This window comes from Alternaria metachromatica (genome assembly GCF_023757995.1).
Source record: "Alternaria metachromatica strain BMP 0045 chromosome Unknown scaffold_14, whole genome shotgun sequence".
In the NCBI taxonomy this organism is placed as follows: domain Eukaryota; kingdom Fungi; phylum Ascomycota; class Dothideomycetes; order Pleosporales; family Pleosporaceae; genus Alternaria; species Alternaria metachromatica.
Window position 1 is genome coordinate 70202 of NW_026055505.1, and position 16737 is coordinate 86938.

At 53.3% G+C, this 16737-nt stretch overlaps 8 protein-coding genes across 8 annotated transcripts; 5 read left to right on the top strand and 3 right to left on the bottom strand.

Moving 5' to 3' along the window:
- Positions 1 to 328: 328 nt before the first annotated feature.
- J4E83_006344 (uncharacterized protein) lies at positions 329 to 1954 on the bottom strand (the record flags this gene model as incomplete). The annotated part of the gene is made up of 2 exons (XM_049333258.1): positions 329 to 1855; positions 1904 to 1954. 2 exons carry the CDS (start codon positions 1952 to 1954, stop codon positions 329 to 331), a joined length of 1578 nt encoding a protein of 525 aa, XP_049187434.1.
- A 1074-nt stretch (positions 1955 to 3028) lies between these two features.
- On the top strand, positions 3029 to 3736 carry J4E83_006345 (uncharacterized protein; the record flags this gene model as incomplete). The annotated part of the gene is made up of 3 exons (XM_049333259.1): positions 3029 to 3067; positions 3164 to 3663; positions 3712 to 3736. 3 exons carry the CDS (start codon positions 3029 to 3031, stop codon positions 3734 to 3736), a joined length of 564 nt encoding a protein of 187 aa, XP_049187435.1.
- Positions 3737 to 4126: 390 nt separating this feature from the next.
- On the top strand, positions 4127 to 4990 carry J4E83_006346 (uncharacterized protein; the record flags this gene model as incomplete). Its single annotated transcript, XM_049333260.1, has 3 exons — positions 4127 to 4310; positions 4420 to 4604; positions 4652 to 4990. The coding sequence occupies 3 exons, from the start codon at positions 4127 to 4129 to the stop codon at positions 4988 to 4990; spliced, it is 708 nt and encodes a 235-aa protein (XP_049187436.1).
- A 283-nt stretch (positions 4991 to 5273) lies between these two features.
- J4E83_006347 (uncharacterized protein) lies at positions 5274 to 6250 on the top strand (the record flags this gene model as incomplete). Its single annotated transcript, XM_049333261.1, has 2 exons — positions 5274 to 5855; positions 6182 to 6250. The coding sequence occupies 2 exons, from the start codon at positions 5274 to 5276 to the stop codon at positions 6248 to 6250; spliced, it is 651 nt and encodes a 216-aa protein (XP_049187437.1).
- Positions 6251 to 7760: 1510 nt separating this feature from the next.
- Positions 7761 to 8826, top strand: J4E83_006348 (uncharacterized protein; the record flags this gene model as incomplete). The annotated part of the gene is made up of 2 exons (XM_049333262.1): positions 7761 to 7995; positions 8057 to 8826. 2 exons carry the CDS (start codon positions 7761 to 7763, stop codon positions 8824 to 8826), a joined length of 1005 nt encoding a protein of 334 aa, XP_049187438.1.
- A 140-nt stretch (positions 8827 to 8966) lies between these two features.
- Positions 8967 to 10028, bottom strand: J4E83_006349 (uncharacterized protein; the record flags this gene model as incomplete). The annotated part of the gene is made up of 2 exons (XM_049333263.1): positions 8967 to 9889; positions 9995 to 10028. The coding sequence occupies 2 exons, from the start codon at positions 10026 to 10028 to the stop codon at positions 8967 to 8969; spliced, it is 957 nt and encodes a 318-aa protein (XP_049187439.1).
- A 602-nt stretch (positions 10029 to 10630) lies between these two features.
- On the bottom strand, positions 10631 to 11976 carry J4E83_006350 (uncharacterized protein; the record flags this gene model as incomplete). The annotated part of the gene is made up of 2 exons (XM_049333264.1): positions 10631 to 11379; positions 11688 to 11976. 2 exons carry the CDS (start codon positions 11974 to 11976, stop codon positions 10631 to 10633), a joined length of 1038 nt encoding a protein of 345 aa, XP_049187440.1.
- A 2314-nt stretch (positions 11977 to 14290) lies between these two features.
- On the top strand, positions 14291 to 14608 carry J4E83_006351 (uncharacterized protein; the record flags this gene model as incomplete). The annotated part of the gene is made up of 1 exon (XM_049333265.1): positions 14291 to 14608. One exon carries the CDS (start codon positions 14291 to 14293, stop codon positions 14606 to 14608), a length of 318 nt encoding a protein of 105 aa, XP_049187441.1.
- Between the last annotated feature and the right edge of the window lie 2129 nt (positions 14609 to 16737).

Sequence of the window (16737 nt, forward strand, 5' to 3'; positions counted from 1 at the left end):
GGTACAGCCATAGTCAATTGTGTTAATCCGAAGGTGATGGTATGTGCATCCGCAATCGATGATGGCGAATGATCGCGTCTGCTCGAAAAGACGCCAGCCGCTATCGCGCTAAACAGAGAAAGTTCCTTGGCTTGCCAAGACCTGGCTTATCGATAACACTGTCACGAAAGCAGCGAAACTGCAACCGCCACGCTGTGCAATCTTTTGCAACGATTCGCTCGAACACAGCTTCGCCCATTTATTTTACTGGCACTGCAAAGAAAGATCTGATCACATGTCTGCGAGGAATGTAACAAGACAATTCATTTAATATCAAGCTACTTAGATATCATCTAGCCCTAAACTGTAAGACTGGCCCGTCTTTCTTGCTTGCAAAGACGTCCTGGATCTGATATTCAGACGCCCTTGTCCTACCGACTTCCAAGTCTTTGCTTCCAGCACCCAACGTCGTGCCCGGCGCCAGTCTCAGATCATACAGATAAAGTACCCTGGCAATCGTTACGGACAGCTCAACATACGCGAGGCCCTTGCCAATGCATCCACGAGGACCGATGCTGAAGGGGTTGTACGCCGACTGCGCTGCCTGGAGACTGCTATGAAGCGGGTTCGCGGATGGATCAGATAGCCATCGCTCAGGAATGTAGTCGAACGGTTGAGGGAAGTAGTCGGCGTTGTGGTGAATGGTGTAGATCGGGACGCCCACGTCGCATCCGGCAGGAATGTGGCGACCATCGATATCCAGACCACCGGCAAGGACTTCTCGGGGAAGAGCACCGGCGACTGGGGGTGTCATGCGCATGGTCTCATCGATGCAAGCACGAAGGTATGAGCAGCCGCTGAGCTTGGGTCCGGTTACGATTTCCTCAACATCATTGAATGTTTCCCGGATCTCTTTGCAGACTTTCTGCATCGCTGCGGGGTTGTGTGCGAGGTAGAAGAAAGCACCAGCCATAGCCGTTGAAGTTGTATCGGAACCAGCGATGATCAGCAAGTTTGATTCGCCCCAAAGCTCATCCATGCTGAAGCCTTTGCCGGTTTCTGGGTCCTTCGCGTTGAGCAGGTAGTAGAAGAAATCTTTACGATCAACGTCGACGCCCAACTTTGTTCGCTCCATAGCCTGACCCTTGCTGTACTGCATGTACTGCGCCCGCTGGCCTGCAATCTTGCGGAAGAAGAGCTTGTCCAGGTGCCAGTTGTGGATGGTAAGGTGCGTTCCGCAGATGAGATGTCGGTGTGCCGCGTTGCCGACCAGCTGAGTTGCGAAACGATTGGTAGGGCTTTCCAACATGCCAAAAGCTTTGCCGAATACTAGATCACCCATGATGTCGAATACGAGCCACTCGCACCAATGCGCAGCGTTCCAAGCGTCGTTCCAGCCACCATCCTTCTCATCGGCGAGGCTCTTCTCGGCGGACCAGTTGTTGCTCTTGCGTCCGAGCAGTTCGCAGCCAACACGTACATTTGCCAGGATATACTTCTCAAGACTCTTGATAGCCGAGTCGCTGAAAGCGTGGCTCATCACACGTCTCTTGCGTGCATGCTGCATCTTGTCGATAGAACTATGGACGCTGACCGCTTTGGGTGTGCTGGGGAATGCTTCGTAGAACGACGCCTTCTTGACGTTCGATCGGAATCCATAGATGGTCTTTAGACCAGTGGCGGTGTTGACAGAAAGTAGATTCGGTCCAAGACGGACGTACGGTCCATATTGCTCGTGCGCGCGGTGGAAAGCGAGATGCCGAGAGCCCTTATAGGCGTAGTACGCGAGATAAATATCTGTTATCTTTGCGAGGAAAGGGCCTGGGTATGATGCAAGAGGATGGAAAGTCAGGCGGTAAACGATCACTCCGAAGATCTGAGCATGGTGTTAGCTTTTAATGGCATGGGAATGGGACCAACGTACGTAGAGAACCAGCGCTCCGAAGATGGAGGCCAGTAGGAATAGAATTGCCATATTTGCGACAGCTCAAGGCGAGTTGAAAGTGTGTTGTGTTATTGGTATCGAACAAAGATCATTGCCACAAACACGTGTGCAGTTGTACAATTCGTGTGCACGAAGGAGAGTACCAAAACCGTTTCACTAACGAGATCCTGTGCAAATACAAGCACATAAGTACTCATTCACCCTCCACCGCCATCCGCAGCTCCCGCAATACCCTCCCTGATCCCAGTTCCATCGCGATGACAAAGAATAACAGCGTTGTGGAGTAGTCTCGTGCCCTTCTCGTCGCAGAATCGGCGAGCGGGTGTCTTGGGTATACGTAGCGGCGTGTCACGGCTAATGTCGGATATCGATGCAGAACGCCGTGTCGCAATCACGTGCAGCGGATATCACAGCAAGCGAGGACACTAGTGCGGAGACCCGTGCCATCCCACCTTTTTCGGAATTGGAAGGGCGCGGATATCGTGCGCGTAAGCCTGGCAACAATCACGGTTGCAACGGCAGTGGGGTAGGAACGATTTTGCATCATGCATACCTAGGTAGTCAACAACGCGTGCACAGACGCGGGCTCATATCATCTTGAACTAGCAGGCACACAATAAGTTCACTGCGGCTAAGGGGGTGGTAGGAAGCACTTGGGCAGTGATGAGCTGGAGCTGCAAGCCATTCACTATCAGCGCTTCCAGCTGGATGCTTTCTCAGATCCGGCAAAGATCATAGACTGAGCACGCAGAGGCGGGTAATCGAGAGGTATCGCTAACGCTCTCATCGTCTGCCACGTGGACCGTGAAGCACCAATACGTGGGACGAGCGTTCGGTTGGAAACAATGACTACAGGCTGGTATATGATTGAGATCAGAGCCAAGGCGAAAGATCGCGAGTGTAGTCGCGGTTCTTGATGTTCGCGACAGACCTGACGAATGAAATGGCGCGAGTATCAAAGCGGATAGTGCCGTCTTGGCATCCTTCGAGCTTCGCGAACATCACCAGGCGTCACGATAGTCGACCCAAACGCGCAACAGAACGGCACCGGCCCATTGACCCATCGACACCCTTGCAGTCTGTCTGGAAGGCCAATTCCTCAAGATGTCTGTCGCCAAGAATGTGAAGACTACTGTCTTTTCGGTACGCAGCCCGACCCGATCTCGATACGCCTTTACCTTGCCGCCCCTCTTCGGCCAAGAACCACTATGAACACGGGTACTAACTGCAAACTTGTAGAAATACACCGTCCAGCCTACCGGAATCTATGCCGCGATTAACAGGCTCTTCGCGCTCGACCCCAAGCGCTCCACGGGTATCCCCATGAACCCGCAATTCCGCAACCCACCCCCAGGCGGTCTCGACCCCAACTCTTACGACGACCCCGTCACTCTCCCTGCCGCTGATATCGCCGAGAACCCATACTGGAAGCGCGACGTGCGACGACGATACCCCAGGCTCTCGACAGTCACCCAGTCCGACGCGGTTGCGCTGCTCGAAGTAGGAAGCGCGGCAGCACCCAAGCAGGAGCTGATTGGCGAGGCAGGCACAAAGTCGCTGGTCGCGGCGAAAGAGGAAGGCGCCAAGGGACTGGCGGTCGCGTTTGAGAAGAACACCGGGCTTGCAAAGGATGTGCTGGGACCTGGTGGTATGCCTCCGCTACCGAGCGGGCTGCACAACACCCTTGCTGGTGGACACAAGCGATACGAACTGGAGAACGAGCAGTCATATGGCACAGCGTAGGTCTTTTTATCTGGTCTTGGAGGAATGACACTAATGTGATACAGATACCCATGCCGGACGTTTGCTTAGAGTACAAGATGAACTGGGTAGGTAGAGAAAGATGATTCGTTTTCTGTATATATGGAGACATTTCTTCCATGCTTTCCGTGTAGCCATCAGTGAACTTTCATAACACCCCTTGTCATGAGCGCGTGGGAGTGTTGTAGGTGGAGCGCACGTGTCCAAATGTCTGATCCATGTCTCTTGTGTCTCACCGTGAGTTTGTGTCGATTCTTCACCTCGCATCCTTTGTTGTTCCTTATCGTCCGTCACCGCGTCGAGAAAGGAAAGCACGACGTGTGTTGATGTCTTGGCGCTGTTGACAGCGACTGCCTCGCCGTCACTTCCATATCCCAATTGCCCCCACCATCCACCCCCGCGTCGCTCCTGTCCTCTTTCCACATCGTCGCAACCGCAGTCATGAGTGCTGTGTCGGAGAAGGGACCAACAGAGCCGGGTGCTGATCCCCTCAACTTCATCTACGCCTGCTCGGTGTGTTGCGCCTCCTTCGCCGATGTCTACGAAGGCCACAACGAGACAGTCCGTGGCCTGTCAGATGGTATCAACCCCAAAGAGCGCCTTGTGACGCGCCTGTTCCTCGCCAGTTGCTGTCATGTCTTCTGCAGCAGTCATTTGGAGGGCGGTGGTAAGTGAAGCGCGACCGAACATCAGGCAGCTGCTGACAGTCACGACAGGACCGCCTTTCCATACAGCCGGACAGCGACCCAACGCACCCTGCCCCGTTTGTATCAAGGAGAAAGGCGACAGTGAGCCGCGCGATCTCTTCTCGATACGCGGCTTCAAGAAAGATGAATACGATCCAAATATTCCGCTCGCATGGTTCACCGCGCCTCCCATCCGCCTCGATGGTAGCGGAAAAGAGATGGAGGCACTGCGCGTACGTCATGTCACCCAAAGGTCATGCCACCAGCTAACAATAATCAGTTCCAGTATATTGCGCTTATTCGATACTGCCAGAACACCTATGCGACCCGCAAGCCCCTTCAAGAAGCCTTAACCAATATGGAGAAGGAACTGGCTAGTGTGCAGGATCTTGCCTCCAAGGAACACGCGAAAGTCATTACACTCCAGCAAGAGAACGAGCGACTACGACTGCAGAAGGATCAGTTTCAAGCCATGAAAGCTGAGGTTCAGCGACTCCAGGGTCTCGATGAAGAGGTTGCGCATTTTCGCGATGTCAACCCAAAGGACCTCGCAACATTCCTGGCAAACAAGTCAGCAATTCGCCATTACTTGAAGCTTGTGCCTATGCTAGTCGAGTAGGCCGAATTCGCCATGCTACGAGGCATTTGCTAACCGCTCCAGTCAAAACGAGAGGATGCAGAAGCGACTCGCCCAACTCGGCTTTGCGATGGCACTAGAGCCTGTACCTAACTTCAAAGGCATTGACCCTCACGCATTCGATAGCGACGAAGCTTCGCCTGAGCGCAGCGGACGATCGGACGGTAAGCTGCGAACGACCGCCTCAAGCCATACCGCCGGTAGATCGGCTCATACAACTGGGCGGTTGGGAACAGCATCTTCAGGGTCCTTTGTCCCGCGACCCATGAAGCGGCAACGCCTCGATTCACCCCTTCCCACCAACACCCAAGCCGGCCATCCCTCGAGCCGAGATGCCATGCCACCTCCACCAAAGCCGATGTCCAGGATGCAATCCATGCGCAAGATGTTTCCGAGTCTGCGAAAGAAGTTCTCCAGTGACCGCTCCAGGTCCGCAGCAGATGGGTCCTTTGAGGACGATGCAGACGTGCAAATGTATGATAACGGACACTGGCAAGATGTTAAAATCGGTCGTCACCCAGGACACGATGACCTTCGCGGCGAGACACCGTACATGTCGGGAGCGCTGCCCGTAGAACAGCCCCATCAAGCCTCTGACGTTCGAGGATCGCAGCTACTTGCTAGTGTAGCTCTCCGAGACAACCGGTCAGACTTCACATTCCGAGCATCATCTCCAGTCAAGATGAACAAGCAAAGCAGTGCTCATCGTCCGGTTCATTTGCCTACTGAGCCTTCATACATTCGTCTTATGGATGGTTTGTCGCGCGACAATGGGATGGAGCTGGGTCTGAAAGATCCTCGCGAGCAGACGAACACGGACTATCGTAACGATGGCAGGAATAGGCAAGTACTACCTGCTCATCGACATGAGCACAACGCCGAACGAGTTGATTACCGGAGGCCTTTGGATCTTGGACATTCGTTCATGCACCAGCCGCCACACAGATCTCCGGCCTCTGTCGATGCGCGTCAATATCCTTCTAGCGACCACCAGACTAACGAATACACAAACAGAGCTCACGGCATGCCGGATCTTGGCCCCACTACGCCAGCACCGAGGCGCCAGCAAAATCCCGGCCATCAGATCGAGAGTGTAGTAAGTCCCTATTTCCGAACCGGTCATAACCAGGCCCGAGTCCATCCATCGCCCGGCCGCGCTGAACTTCAGGATAGTTCCGATCATTCCGGCGATTATCGGTCACGAAGGTCAAGGACGAACCAACCTCGGGCCGGCTGGGTTGAGGCTCGCAGTCTAAACGGCCTCTCATTCTTCGATTCACCCGTCGATTCTAGGAACGAGCCTATCAAGGTGGACCACCGCCGCAGATTGGTAGAGCTAGCACCAACGCCACACTCACATCAGCATCAAAGACGTCATCTTAACTCACGTGGCTTCATCATACGCCCGGAAGAGGGACGCTCACCGTATACCAGCGACAGTGCCTATGGCTCTTCCCAAACCCGAGAATTGTACAATAGAGACGCGCCCTATTATTCCCAAGCAGCGGTTGATGTACCGCCCGCATATCGCCCAAGTCGTTCCCGCATCGGTCAGGTGCCCTCTATCATGCCTTCCGTTGTTTCAAGCCGTCCACCTGCCCGGGTCCAACCTCAATGGGAGAACCTGCAGCGAGCGGGCGTCAGGAGTAGCCGTAATGCTTTCAGTAGTGTTGCTGGGAACAATTATGCTGCGCCTTCGAGGACTGTCTTCCCCAGCGCTGGTCGGCGCAATGTTAGACGGTAAAGGCAACCTATGCGTTTCTTTTCCTATCGAATAGTCAATTGGAGTACTTGGCTTCATGAATGGCCATGTTCGCATGGGGATTCGGCGTATGTATGACCGGGCAAAGAAATGATTAGATTCACAGTTCTGCTATCGGCGAGTTTCATTTGTGAGCTACTCCTGCAAGACGAAGCTCTAGGTACGATCAGCGTCAACCTCGTCTATATGCTTGACTGTTAAACACCCCTTTATGACTGCGATTGCAGCATGCAAAACGGAGATGCGCACCGCGTTCCGCAGACCGTTCGATGCGACGATCAAAAACCATCGCAGTGAGCGGATTTGCTGTCACGCATCGCGTTCAATCAAGAGTTTGCCCCATGATGCTTAGCACGCCCACGCCTTCCCTCTCTGAACACGGAGTCTGTCGATTCGACTCACATGTGGGTAGACAGCCGGCAGATGGGAAGCTAAGACGAATGCGGTAAGGATCAAGGAGGTTTAATATGCGAGGACTATGCAACGAAGCTTCCTCGGCATGCAAGGGCCAACGCCGGTCTTCGATGACATTCATTGGCGGAGTATCATGCGCAACTTATCGTGTCACATACGCACCTGATTACTTATTCTCCATGTTGCAGAACTTCGACAGTTGGCGCGATGGTTTCATCTTAGCGTTTTTCTTTGCCGACAGGCCGTTGTAACCTCCCCACGAATCGTAACCCCTGCGTCCCCGCAAAGCCACCGCGCATGACCCACGATCCCGGTTATTGAAGCTTCCCTTAATATGGCCAAGCAATCTATCAGGCACCGCGGCTTCAAAGCTTCAGAACGATGATGCCACATCCATCACTTTCATATTGGCATCAGATGAAGGCCCACTCATTGCCATGGAAGGAACGGAAGGCAAAGCCCGTCCATTTGTGGGACATTGAATCATTGGCATACGAACTATCCGTGGTATAAGAGTAATGTTTGCCCAGCAGGTGAAACATAGGACTGTACAAGCATTCTGCAAACCTTCACACCATGCTGTTCAACACTCTTTTGGCGGCGGCCGCTCTGGCCAGCACCGCCTTCGCGGCTCCTGCTGAGAAACGCCAAACTTCTCGCAAGATGAAGTGGTTCGGAATCAACGAGTCTGGTGCCGAATTTGGCGAGAAGAACTTCACAGGTGTCTATGGAAAAGAATACACCTGGTACGATCTCAACACCATCGACAAGTTCATGGACGAGGGAATGAACATGTTCCGTTTGAACTTCCGTAAGTCACACAACCCCCATATCCCACATCTTCCCAAAGACCACGACCTAACACCCCCCAGTAATGGAGCGCCTAACCCCCAACTCCCTCACCGGCGCCTTCGACCCCCTCTACCTCGGCAACCTCACCGAGCAAGTAAACCACATAACCTCCAAAGGCTCGTATGCCATGATTCAACCTCATAATTATGGCCGCTTCCTAGGCAACATCATCACCGACACCTCTGCGTTCAAAACGTGGTGGACCAACGTGGCCGCAGAATACAAAGACAACGACCTCGTAGTCTTCGACACAAACAACGAATACCACGACATGGACCAACAGCTCGTCTTCGACCTAAACCAAGCCGCCATCGACGGCATCCGCGCCGCAGGCGCCACAAAACAATACATCACCCCCGAGGGCAACAGCTGGACCGGCGCGTGGACGTGGATTAGCTCTGGTAACGGCGCCAGCATGGTTAACCTGAAAGACCCCCAGAACAAACTCGTGTACCAAATGCACCAGTACCTCGATACCGACGGCTCTGGTACTTCGGCCACATGTGTTAGCGCCACGATTTTCAAAGAGAGACTCCAGGCTGCGACTAAGTGGCTTAAGGATAATAAGAAACAGGGTGTTATTGGTGAGTTTGCGGGCGGGAATAATGCGCAGTGTATTTCTGCGTTGCAGGATGGACTCAAGTACATGGGTGAGAATAGCGATGTTTGGCTGGGAGGGATTTGGTGGGCGGCGGGGCCGTGGTGGGCCGATTATATTTATAATATGGAGCCTACGACGGGAGTTGCTTGGACGGGAATCTTGCCCAAGATCAAGAGTTACTTTTTGTAGATGGGGAGGGCTTGTGAGGGAGAGGTTGGTTGTATATACTTTGCTCTTTTCTTCTTGTAGTAATCCATATGAAGAAGCCTTCATTCACTACCGTTCCTGCTCACCCTGATACACACCATCTTGTATCCAACAACCCCCATCTAAGGCTGCCCCTCCCAAGCCCTACTCAAATACTCCTCCGCACTCATAAACCTGTACTCGGGAAACCGCTGATTAAACTCATCACTAACATCCCACGCCCCCCTCCTAATCGCCTCAAAGAACATGATAACAAATGCCTTGCTAAACCCCTCCCTCACATCATCCGTGACAGTAGGATGACTGATCAACGGCAACCAACTCGCTTTCAATACCCCCTTGGCTAGATCCTCGCTCTTGACATACTCGACGAGCCAGTCTCCGCCTCTGATCTTCTTGCCTAGAGCCAACAATTCGTTGATGGAAGTGCGGCATCCCCTGATACCACCGATCTTCGGCCATGGACGCGTGTCGTCTAGCGCGCGAGCAAGGATCTCGCAGTCGTCTTGGATGGCGGTGATGACGATGGGTTGGTTTCCATCGTCTAGAACCATGGCACGTCGGTTTTCGAAGTCGAGGAAGAAAGGCCAGGTGTAGAGATCGCGTTCGAGCGGGTATGGATGCGCGAAGTAGTCCATGAAGATGGAGGGTTGGAAGAGGCAGTATTGCATCGATCCGAGTTCACCCTTGGCGTCTAGGTCTTCGAGGTACTTCCGGATGTAGTCTTTGTTGTCGTAGCTGGGGACGCCGGCGTAGTTTGCGATGCCCCATTCGCTGGGTGCGAAGCGGGAGACGCTTGCGGCGATGGCGGCGTGGATTAGGTTCTTCTGGGCAACGTTGTCGGTGTCGAGGTGCACGACGAAGAAGGATAGGAGAGTGTGGAAGCCCTGGAGAGCCGTGGTGAGGCCATTGATGTCGGTGTAATCGACTTGCTTGTAGGTGACTTTGGGGGATGGGTGGGGTTCAGTTGGGGCGGACCGCGTGAAGATGGTGATTTCGTGCTTGCCGGAGGCGATTGTGGATTTAAGCAGGTTGGTTGCGACGTCTTTGGACCGCGTTAGCAAGGTACGGCATTTCTAGCAACGTACGAGTGTCATCTTGTGTCTCGATAGAGGCGGGGTAAGCATATGTAGAAGGAGAGGAAGCATACTTCCGGTGCCGCCTGCGACTGCGATCTTGACCATAATTGCACGTGATCTTATAACGCTCTTTTAATGTCGAAGGATTCAACTGTAAGCGCTACGGATTACATGCTGCGTCCTTTTGTATCTTCAACGGCCGCTATCTATCGCTCCGCTCTGAGCCCCCGCAATTTTCGCTCCGAAGGCGTGTCTTCGGCGGTGTACGGCATGGTCCTGACTCGTGTCACAAAACCTCAAGTTGTGAAGCTACGATCTCGGCTATCGCGATATCATTCATGTTTGAGTCTTTCTTGTGATGCTCAACGCATACCGATTACATGAGAAGTTGTGACTGGGCTGAACGCTCTTTACCAATGTTGGCGGCGATCTCATATGAGCTGCCACCAGAGCGCGATGCTGTACAACCCAACGTATTGTGTTGCTTGGTAAACGTTGACTGTTGATCTTGGTTGACTTCAAAATGCGCAGTGCGGCGAATCGAAACGCCTCTGTGACGTACTGCGAGACAATAGATTGGCGAACCAGGTTTGAGAATGAAAATGTAGAAAAGATTGGAAGGACGGAAGTGACAAAGACCGTAAATGGCGAATAGATGGATATCCGTAAGTAGATGTAAAGTAAATGGCAGCGAAACATTGGAATGCTCAAGCATCGATCAACGGTACCGCCGGTAAAGGTTTCTCAGGCAGCGGTTTACTCGGCAGCGGCTTCAACGCATCCTCATACGCTGGTGGTCTCGAGGAGCTGCCTTCATCCGGATCATCGCGGTACGCACCGTGGGCGTTCAGCAGCGCGCCTTCTTCTTCAGCCACCCTATCCCTCCTCATGTTCTCCCAGACATCCTCCATGCCGTCCCACTTCATGAGCTCGCGCTGCGCAACAATCCACCAATACATCTTCCATAGAAGAAAGATGGTGAACAAGCCGCCAACGACGCTGCTGAAGATGACCCAGAACAAGCCCCACCATTCCCAGTGAACGAATTCGCCAAACATGTCGCGAAGCGTTCCTTTCTTGCCGTAGTATCCCCATTCTTCTTTGCGGTAGAGGAAGCGACTCCCCTCTAGTTCCCAGACATCGCTGCCGAGGAAGTGACCTATTGTGCCCCAAATTGTCAAAGACTTCTTGAGAGGGAAGGTGTAGGCTCGAGCTACTAGGCGCACATCGACGATTTGGTACTCGTAGATCTGGTCATCCGTGGTAGATTGACCGAACGGGTCGGCGACCTTGGCTGGTCCTCCTTTGTCTCCTCTTTTCAGAGGTGTCCCCTTAATACGCATCCACAGCATCTTCTGCTCCGGGTTGTTGAACTTCCAAAGAGGGTCGTCGGGGTACCGCGACTTCCCAATCACGTCCAGCGCAACGCTCCAGTACTCCGCATGCGCGTCATCGCCTTCTTGATTATCGCTCGGGTTTGTGATGTACAAATAATCGATATACATTCGCGGGGTATGTGTCAAAGGTACTTCGTGGCACCATCGTCCTCTGTCACTCCAGCTTTCTCGACAATACGGGTCTTCGGAGCTTAGACCCCAGTACAGTTCCGCGTGGGAGAGGTTTTGGCGATATCGTGTAACGAGGAAGGTGGAGGGTGTGGGTATAGTCGGTAAGGGATATAGCGGGCGATCGTTGAGGAGGACTGTGCGATTATCGTGCGTGAGGGTTACGTTGAGAAGCTATAGCGCTCAGGCTGGTTAGCACCGCTCTTTAGGCACATGCTGGACTTAGGCTCGACACTTATACATACAAGCACATTATCACCAGTTATGACCTCGTGATCTTCAGGGTGCTCATAAGGGCAGTCCTTGCATTCTATCTTCGCGATGTAGGACGATCCGGGTACCACGGCTGCGACCGGTGCAATGGGCGCCTCGCACCCTTCAGGCACTTTTCCTCTTCCATCTAGGTCGCAGTCGAGTACTTCGGGAATATCTGCGGCATAGGCCGAGGACAGAAGGCCGGCCAGCAGCGCGATACCGGACAGCAGCATGGTGGGCTGGTGGTGGAATGATCGAGGGCAGGTGCCTGGCGCTCGTCGCGGCCGCCGCTGTCAGGGGCGTAGCGTGGCGGAGCCTTGCAGGGGTGTCGCGCGATTAGCCGGCGATCATGAGGCACGAACGCTGGTTCCCCGCCAAACTTCTCTGCCACCTCCGACATGCCGCATCGGAGGATATTGATATTGACGCCGATGCCATCATTATGTTCCCACGTCCAATGGAGTGTACTAATGCCACCGAGGTCTGTTGCTGACGCGACTATGCCCTGCCACAGGAAGCTTACTCGAGCGAGCCATTGACATCCCACCTCTGTAGAACGAATCCTTCCTCTACGTCCAGCGATTGCCATCTTCTACTCATATCAAGCGTGGTTGCTATAAGTGCTGTCTTCTTCTCGGCGATTCCTTTCTATTTGTTATCAAACCATGTCGAACAAATGTCTACTCAGTGGTATCCTCTCTGCTACTCCCTTTCTCTTTCACCGCGATCATGGCGCAGCTTTCCTGTGAGCGACGCAGTGGAAACATCATTAGAGTCGACGATCACCTAGAAATTGAATTCCACCGGACATCTATCGATCCCGGCCGCGACCTGGCCGATATACATCCTGACGACGGTATATTTCCTCTGCATTTTCTACAAAGAAACAGCAATGAACAGCAGTTTGATGAAGAAATGTGCAGGGGGCTGTATCTACACATGAGCCGTGAGTTGAGCACCAGAAGATCTACTCAAACGTGCTAACCGTTGTGCAACTACAGAGAGTGAAGCCATGTGGATCAAGTTCATCACAAAAAGGCTTTACATTATCCGTATCTATCTTGACGATGTGAATGTGGTGACTGGCCAAACCTCGCAAGTACAAGACCAGCAAGATTATTTCGTCGTGCCCGATCAGAGATTCGTCAATGGGTACAAGTCCAACATCAATGCGCTTACGACGCAGTTTCGCCGTCCCCCATATGGAGCCGATTCGACACAGCAAAATACCCAGACAATACGCTTCGAAGTAACGCCATCCAGGAACCCTAAAGAACTGGGAATCTTTCATACGCAGGCTGGACGACTTAGCCATACTGTGGTGACGGTGCCCGCCATGACTGTCAAGGATTTCAGGAGGAAGTACGAATTTCAATATGAAGATAGTGCTAAACTCTCGATCAAATTTACTAGTCAAGGGGTAGATATTGACGGTACGATGAGATCACCTGTTGTAACACTAGCTGACTTGATTGTAGACACTTTGTTCATTGCTGATTGCGTCAACCTTCCTGTATGTCCTTCGTGTCTCGCCATGGCATGGACTGTGCTGATTTCATACATAGGATCAATGGAAAACAACAACAACTGTTTGCGGCGGACCACTACGCTCCCGCTTGGTCAAGCTCGACACTTATCCAGCTATCGAATGGGAACCACATCACACAACTATCTTCAACGTTCGCATGCTCAATTCCAGAGCAGCTTGCGACCTGTTTGGTGCGCCCAGGTTTGAAGAGACTGACAAAGAAGAAGAAGAATTGCATGGAATAAATGGCGTTCTCGTGGAATTCGACCCCGAACCAGCATCAACAAGACCTTTGGTACCGTTTCGTAGAGTACCGCGACCCCTCGAGATATATTGAGGGGTGCATGTTACAATCTTCTGATAGAACGAAGAGCACGGCTGAATCGAGCGAATTAATGTAGCAAACTCTGAAGGCTGGGATTTGAAGATGAGCGATGGGCTCTTTTCTCGTATTTGAGTATCTGATATTAGTTGATAATGTCGCATCAATCAAGTAGCCTAAGGTCTTTCCATACGACCTGCAAAGTGCGTTATGACTTCTGCGCAGCGATCGCGAATTCACGCATTAGATCTCAGCCATTCCTCCGTCTCCGTATCTTGCGTTCTCGTCCCTGCCGTTTTCACGATTGCGGTCCGTACCGGTGTCGCTCGTATAGTCATCGGCGTTGTTCGTAGGTTTCCTGTAGAGTCGGCGGCCCAGACGGTTGCCTACACTATGCTAGTCGAGATGACGGAAATGTGGGCGAAATTCCCTGATGCGAAAGGCGCACGCGACAGATCAGTCGCGTCGAGTCGTGAAGTGGTTGGTTGTCGTGTCAAGTTGCTGGACCCTATGACGTCACTCATGAGATCACAACGCGTAACACACGACCTCGGGCCATGAATTGGTTTAACAACCTAACAACCTCAAAACTCAAACACCTACACCAACAACTTCAGACTACATACCGCCACATATCCATCAACTCATCAAACTATACAATCCAAATCACACATCCAACCCACCAACCACCACCACAATGTCCAGCTCAACATTCCAATCCTTCAGCACCTCCTCATCCAGCACAACCATCAACGGCCAAACAACCTCAAAGTCCGAACACACCTTCACAGACCCCAGCGGCACCCGTGTTGAGCGTACACATCAAGCTCCGGGTGAAGCGCCGCGCGTTGAGCGATTCGAAACGGATTCGTCTGGAAGACAGCTGGAAGATCACAGACATGCAGATGCGAAGCGGATTCAGGATGTGACGGAGGAGGAAGATGCTAAGGTCAAGGAGAGGGAGTATGAAGATAAGATACAGGATGAGTATGCTAAGAGGGAGGGAGGTGCTTGAGTGAAAGGGATAAAGTGGACATAGGCGTTTTGAGTAGAGATATATCACGCCAAATACACATATCACAAAGTAGGTTTGCAGAATACAATGTGATCGGAAAGACGCCACCGGCAAACAAGCAGGCAGCGAGGAGACTCCATTCAACTATATACGCGGCCAGAGCGCGCCGAGAAACCACCCAAGAGACCACAACCCCAGCCCAAACTCCCCAAACCCAACCCAAAAGCACCCCCAGGAGGCCACACTGCGCCAATCATGTCGTCGTCGTCGTCGTCCGCCGCCACGTCGTCCTCAGTTGTGTTGGAGGGCTCGCCAGCGGTACTGGTCGGCCAGCGAGAGGGAGGCGAAGAAGTTGTGGAGCGCCATGCCCCGGATCCCGTGCAACTCCCACTGGGTAAAGACCCGAGGGGGTGGAGGGGGCGGGGGAGGCGGTGGCGGAGGCGGAGGCGGCGGAGGAGGGAAGCCGCCTGCTGGGCGAGGCGGCGCCGGTGGCTCGATCCAAGGCGGGATCCGCCGTCCCTCGAGGGCGAACCCGGCGTTGGCGGGGGGAGGGACTTCCTCTCCATCGGCCTCAGGCCCAACTTGTGCAAAGCAACGCCACATGGTGACGTATTTGCCGGTGGTGGTTCCGGTCTTGGTGGTGTAGGATGGTGGGAGGTTGCCGAAAGGTCTTGTTGGAGGTGTTGTTGTTGTTGTTGAGGAAGGAAGAGACTTTTAAGAATTGTAAACAATTCTTGACGTGGGCAGATTGATGTGGTTGCCAAAGAGCAGAAGAGGGATCCCAAAAGTCGCTTGTTTATATAGTCGGCGCCCTGAGGCCCCAGCTCCCGCGCCAAGACGAGAGCGACGGTGACCTGTACTTGACGACGACCCCTTATTCATGCCTAAGAAGGAGATACTATTGTTCAATGGCCATGTAGCAACCAGCTCAGGCAATTGCAAGCTTTTCCGGGGCGTGCAGCACCTCTATTGTCTGCGTGAAGTACTGTTGACCATTTGGGTGGCCCACTAGCGCCGGGATTCTGCTGGGGTTGCGTGGCTCCTATTGACCGTGAGGGTAAGTGGGGTTTGCTGAGAGACCACCGAAGGTCATTGGTATTGTTGACGTAGCATCCCAAGACAAGAACGTATACTGATCAGTCCTGTCCGGGATGTCTTTCACCGACAGCAGTCTTATGAACCTCTGACGGCGACCTACTAGGACAACGTCCAATTCCAGACGCTCCAATCTACGGTCTACATCGTACCGAAGCCAGCACGAGAAAGCCACATTGGGTACGAGGCAGGGCGATAGGCGAGCAGGAGGGACGCCAGGGGGATACGCGGTTCCTGACATACGTAGACGGAGGCGGCAGGAAAGGCGAGGACGCCTTGAGCAAGCATGGAAGTAGGGCAGCAGCGGCAGGACGATGAGTCAAGGGGATACCATGAGCCCACGTAGGAGGCTCTTGAGCCAACGACCAGCATGTATCTAGCATGTAGCAGATGCAAGCAAACGGAGCGATTAATCGCATGTCTTGAACACTTGGTGCTTGATCTTCATGCTTGACCTTCGTGCTTGACATCGTATGAGACGATCCCTGATGTCTGTAGTGCAAGCAACTCAGGAGCGCGTTGCATACAATTCTGCAGTGTTCGAGAGCTGGACGAAGGCATGCTATCACGATGGGCGCTGTTTAGACGTAACTGGATCGTCGGAGTCCTCCTCTAGCCGCTCCGCAGAAGGACAGTAGGGTTTGGATTGAAGGCCTTCCTTGGTCGGGCAAGGCGCGACTCCCAGCTGTGCTTGGGCGCATTCTAGAACTTGGCCTCCTCGTGCACGACGAGTTACCAGTTACTCTACGATGAACACCTCTCCTCAGCGTTGATGAAGGGCGGGCTGCATCGTGGTGGGGCTGATATCGTGCTTCGTCTCGCTCCGCCGACCGCCGCCTCAGCTTCACCACACACACGACCACAACGCCAGCATAGGAATGCGGCTACTCGCCAAACCTTGACCAGAGCCTTGCCAAGCGCGAAGGCCTCTGCTGCAACGGCTTCATCGAAACGCAGCATGCCCCGCGACAGCAGGCTCGTTGAAGATCCTTTCACGGCAACAACCCACGAATTCGCGCCACGAGCCCCTCGAC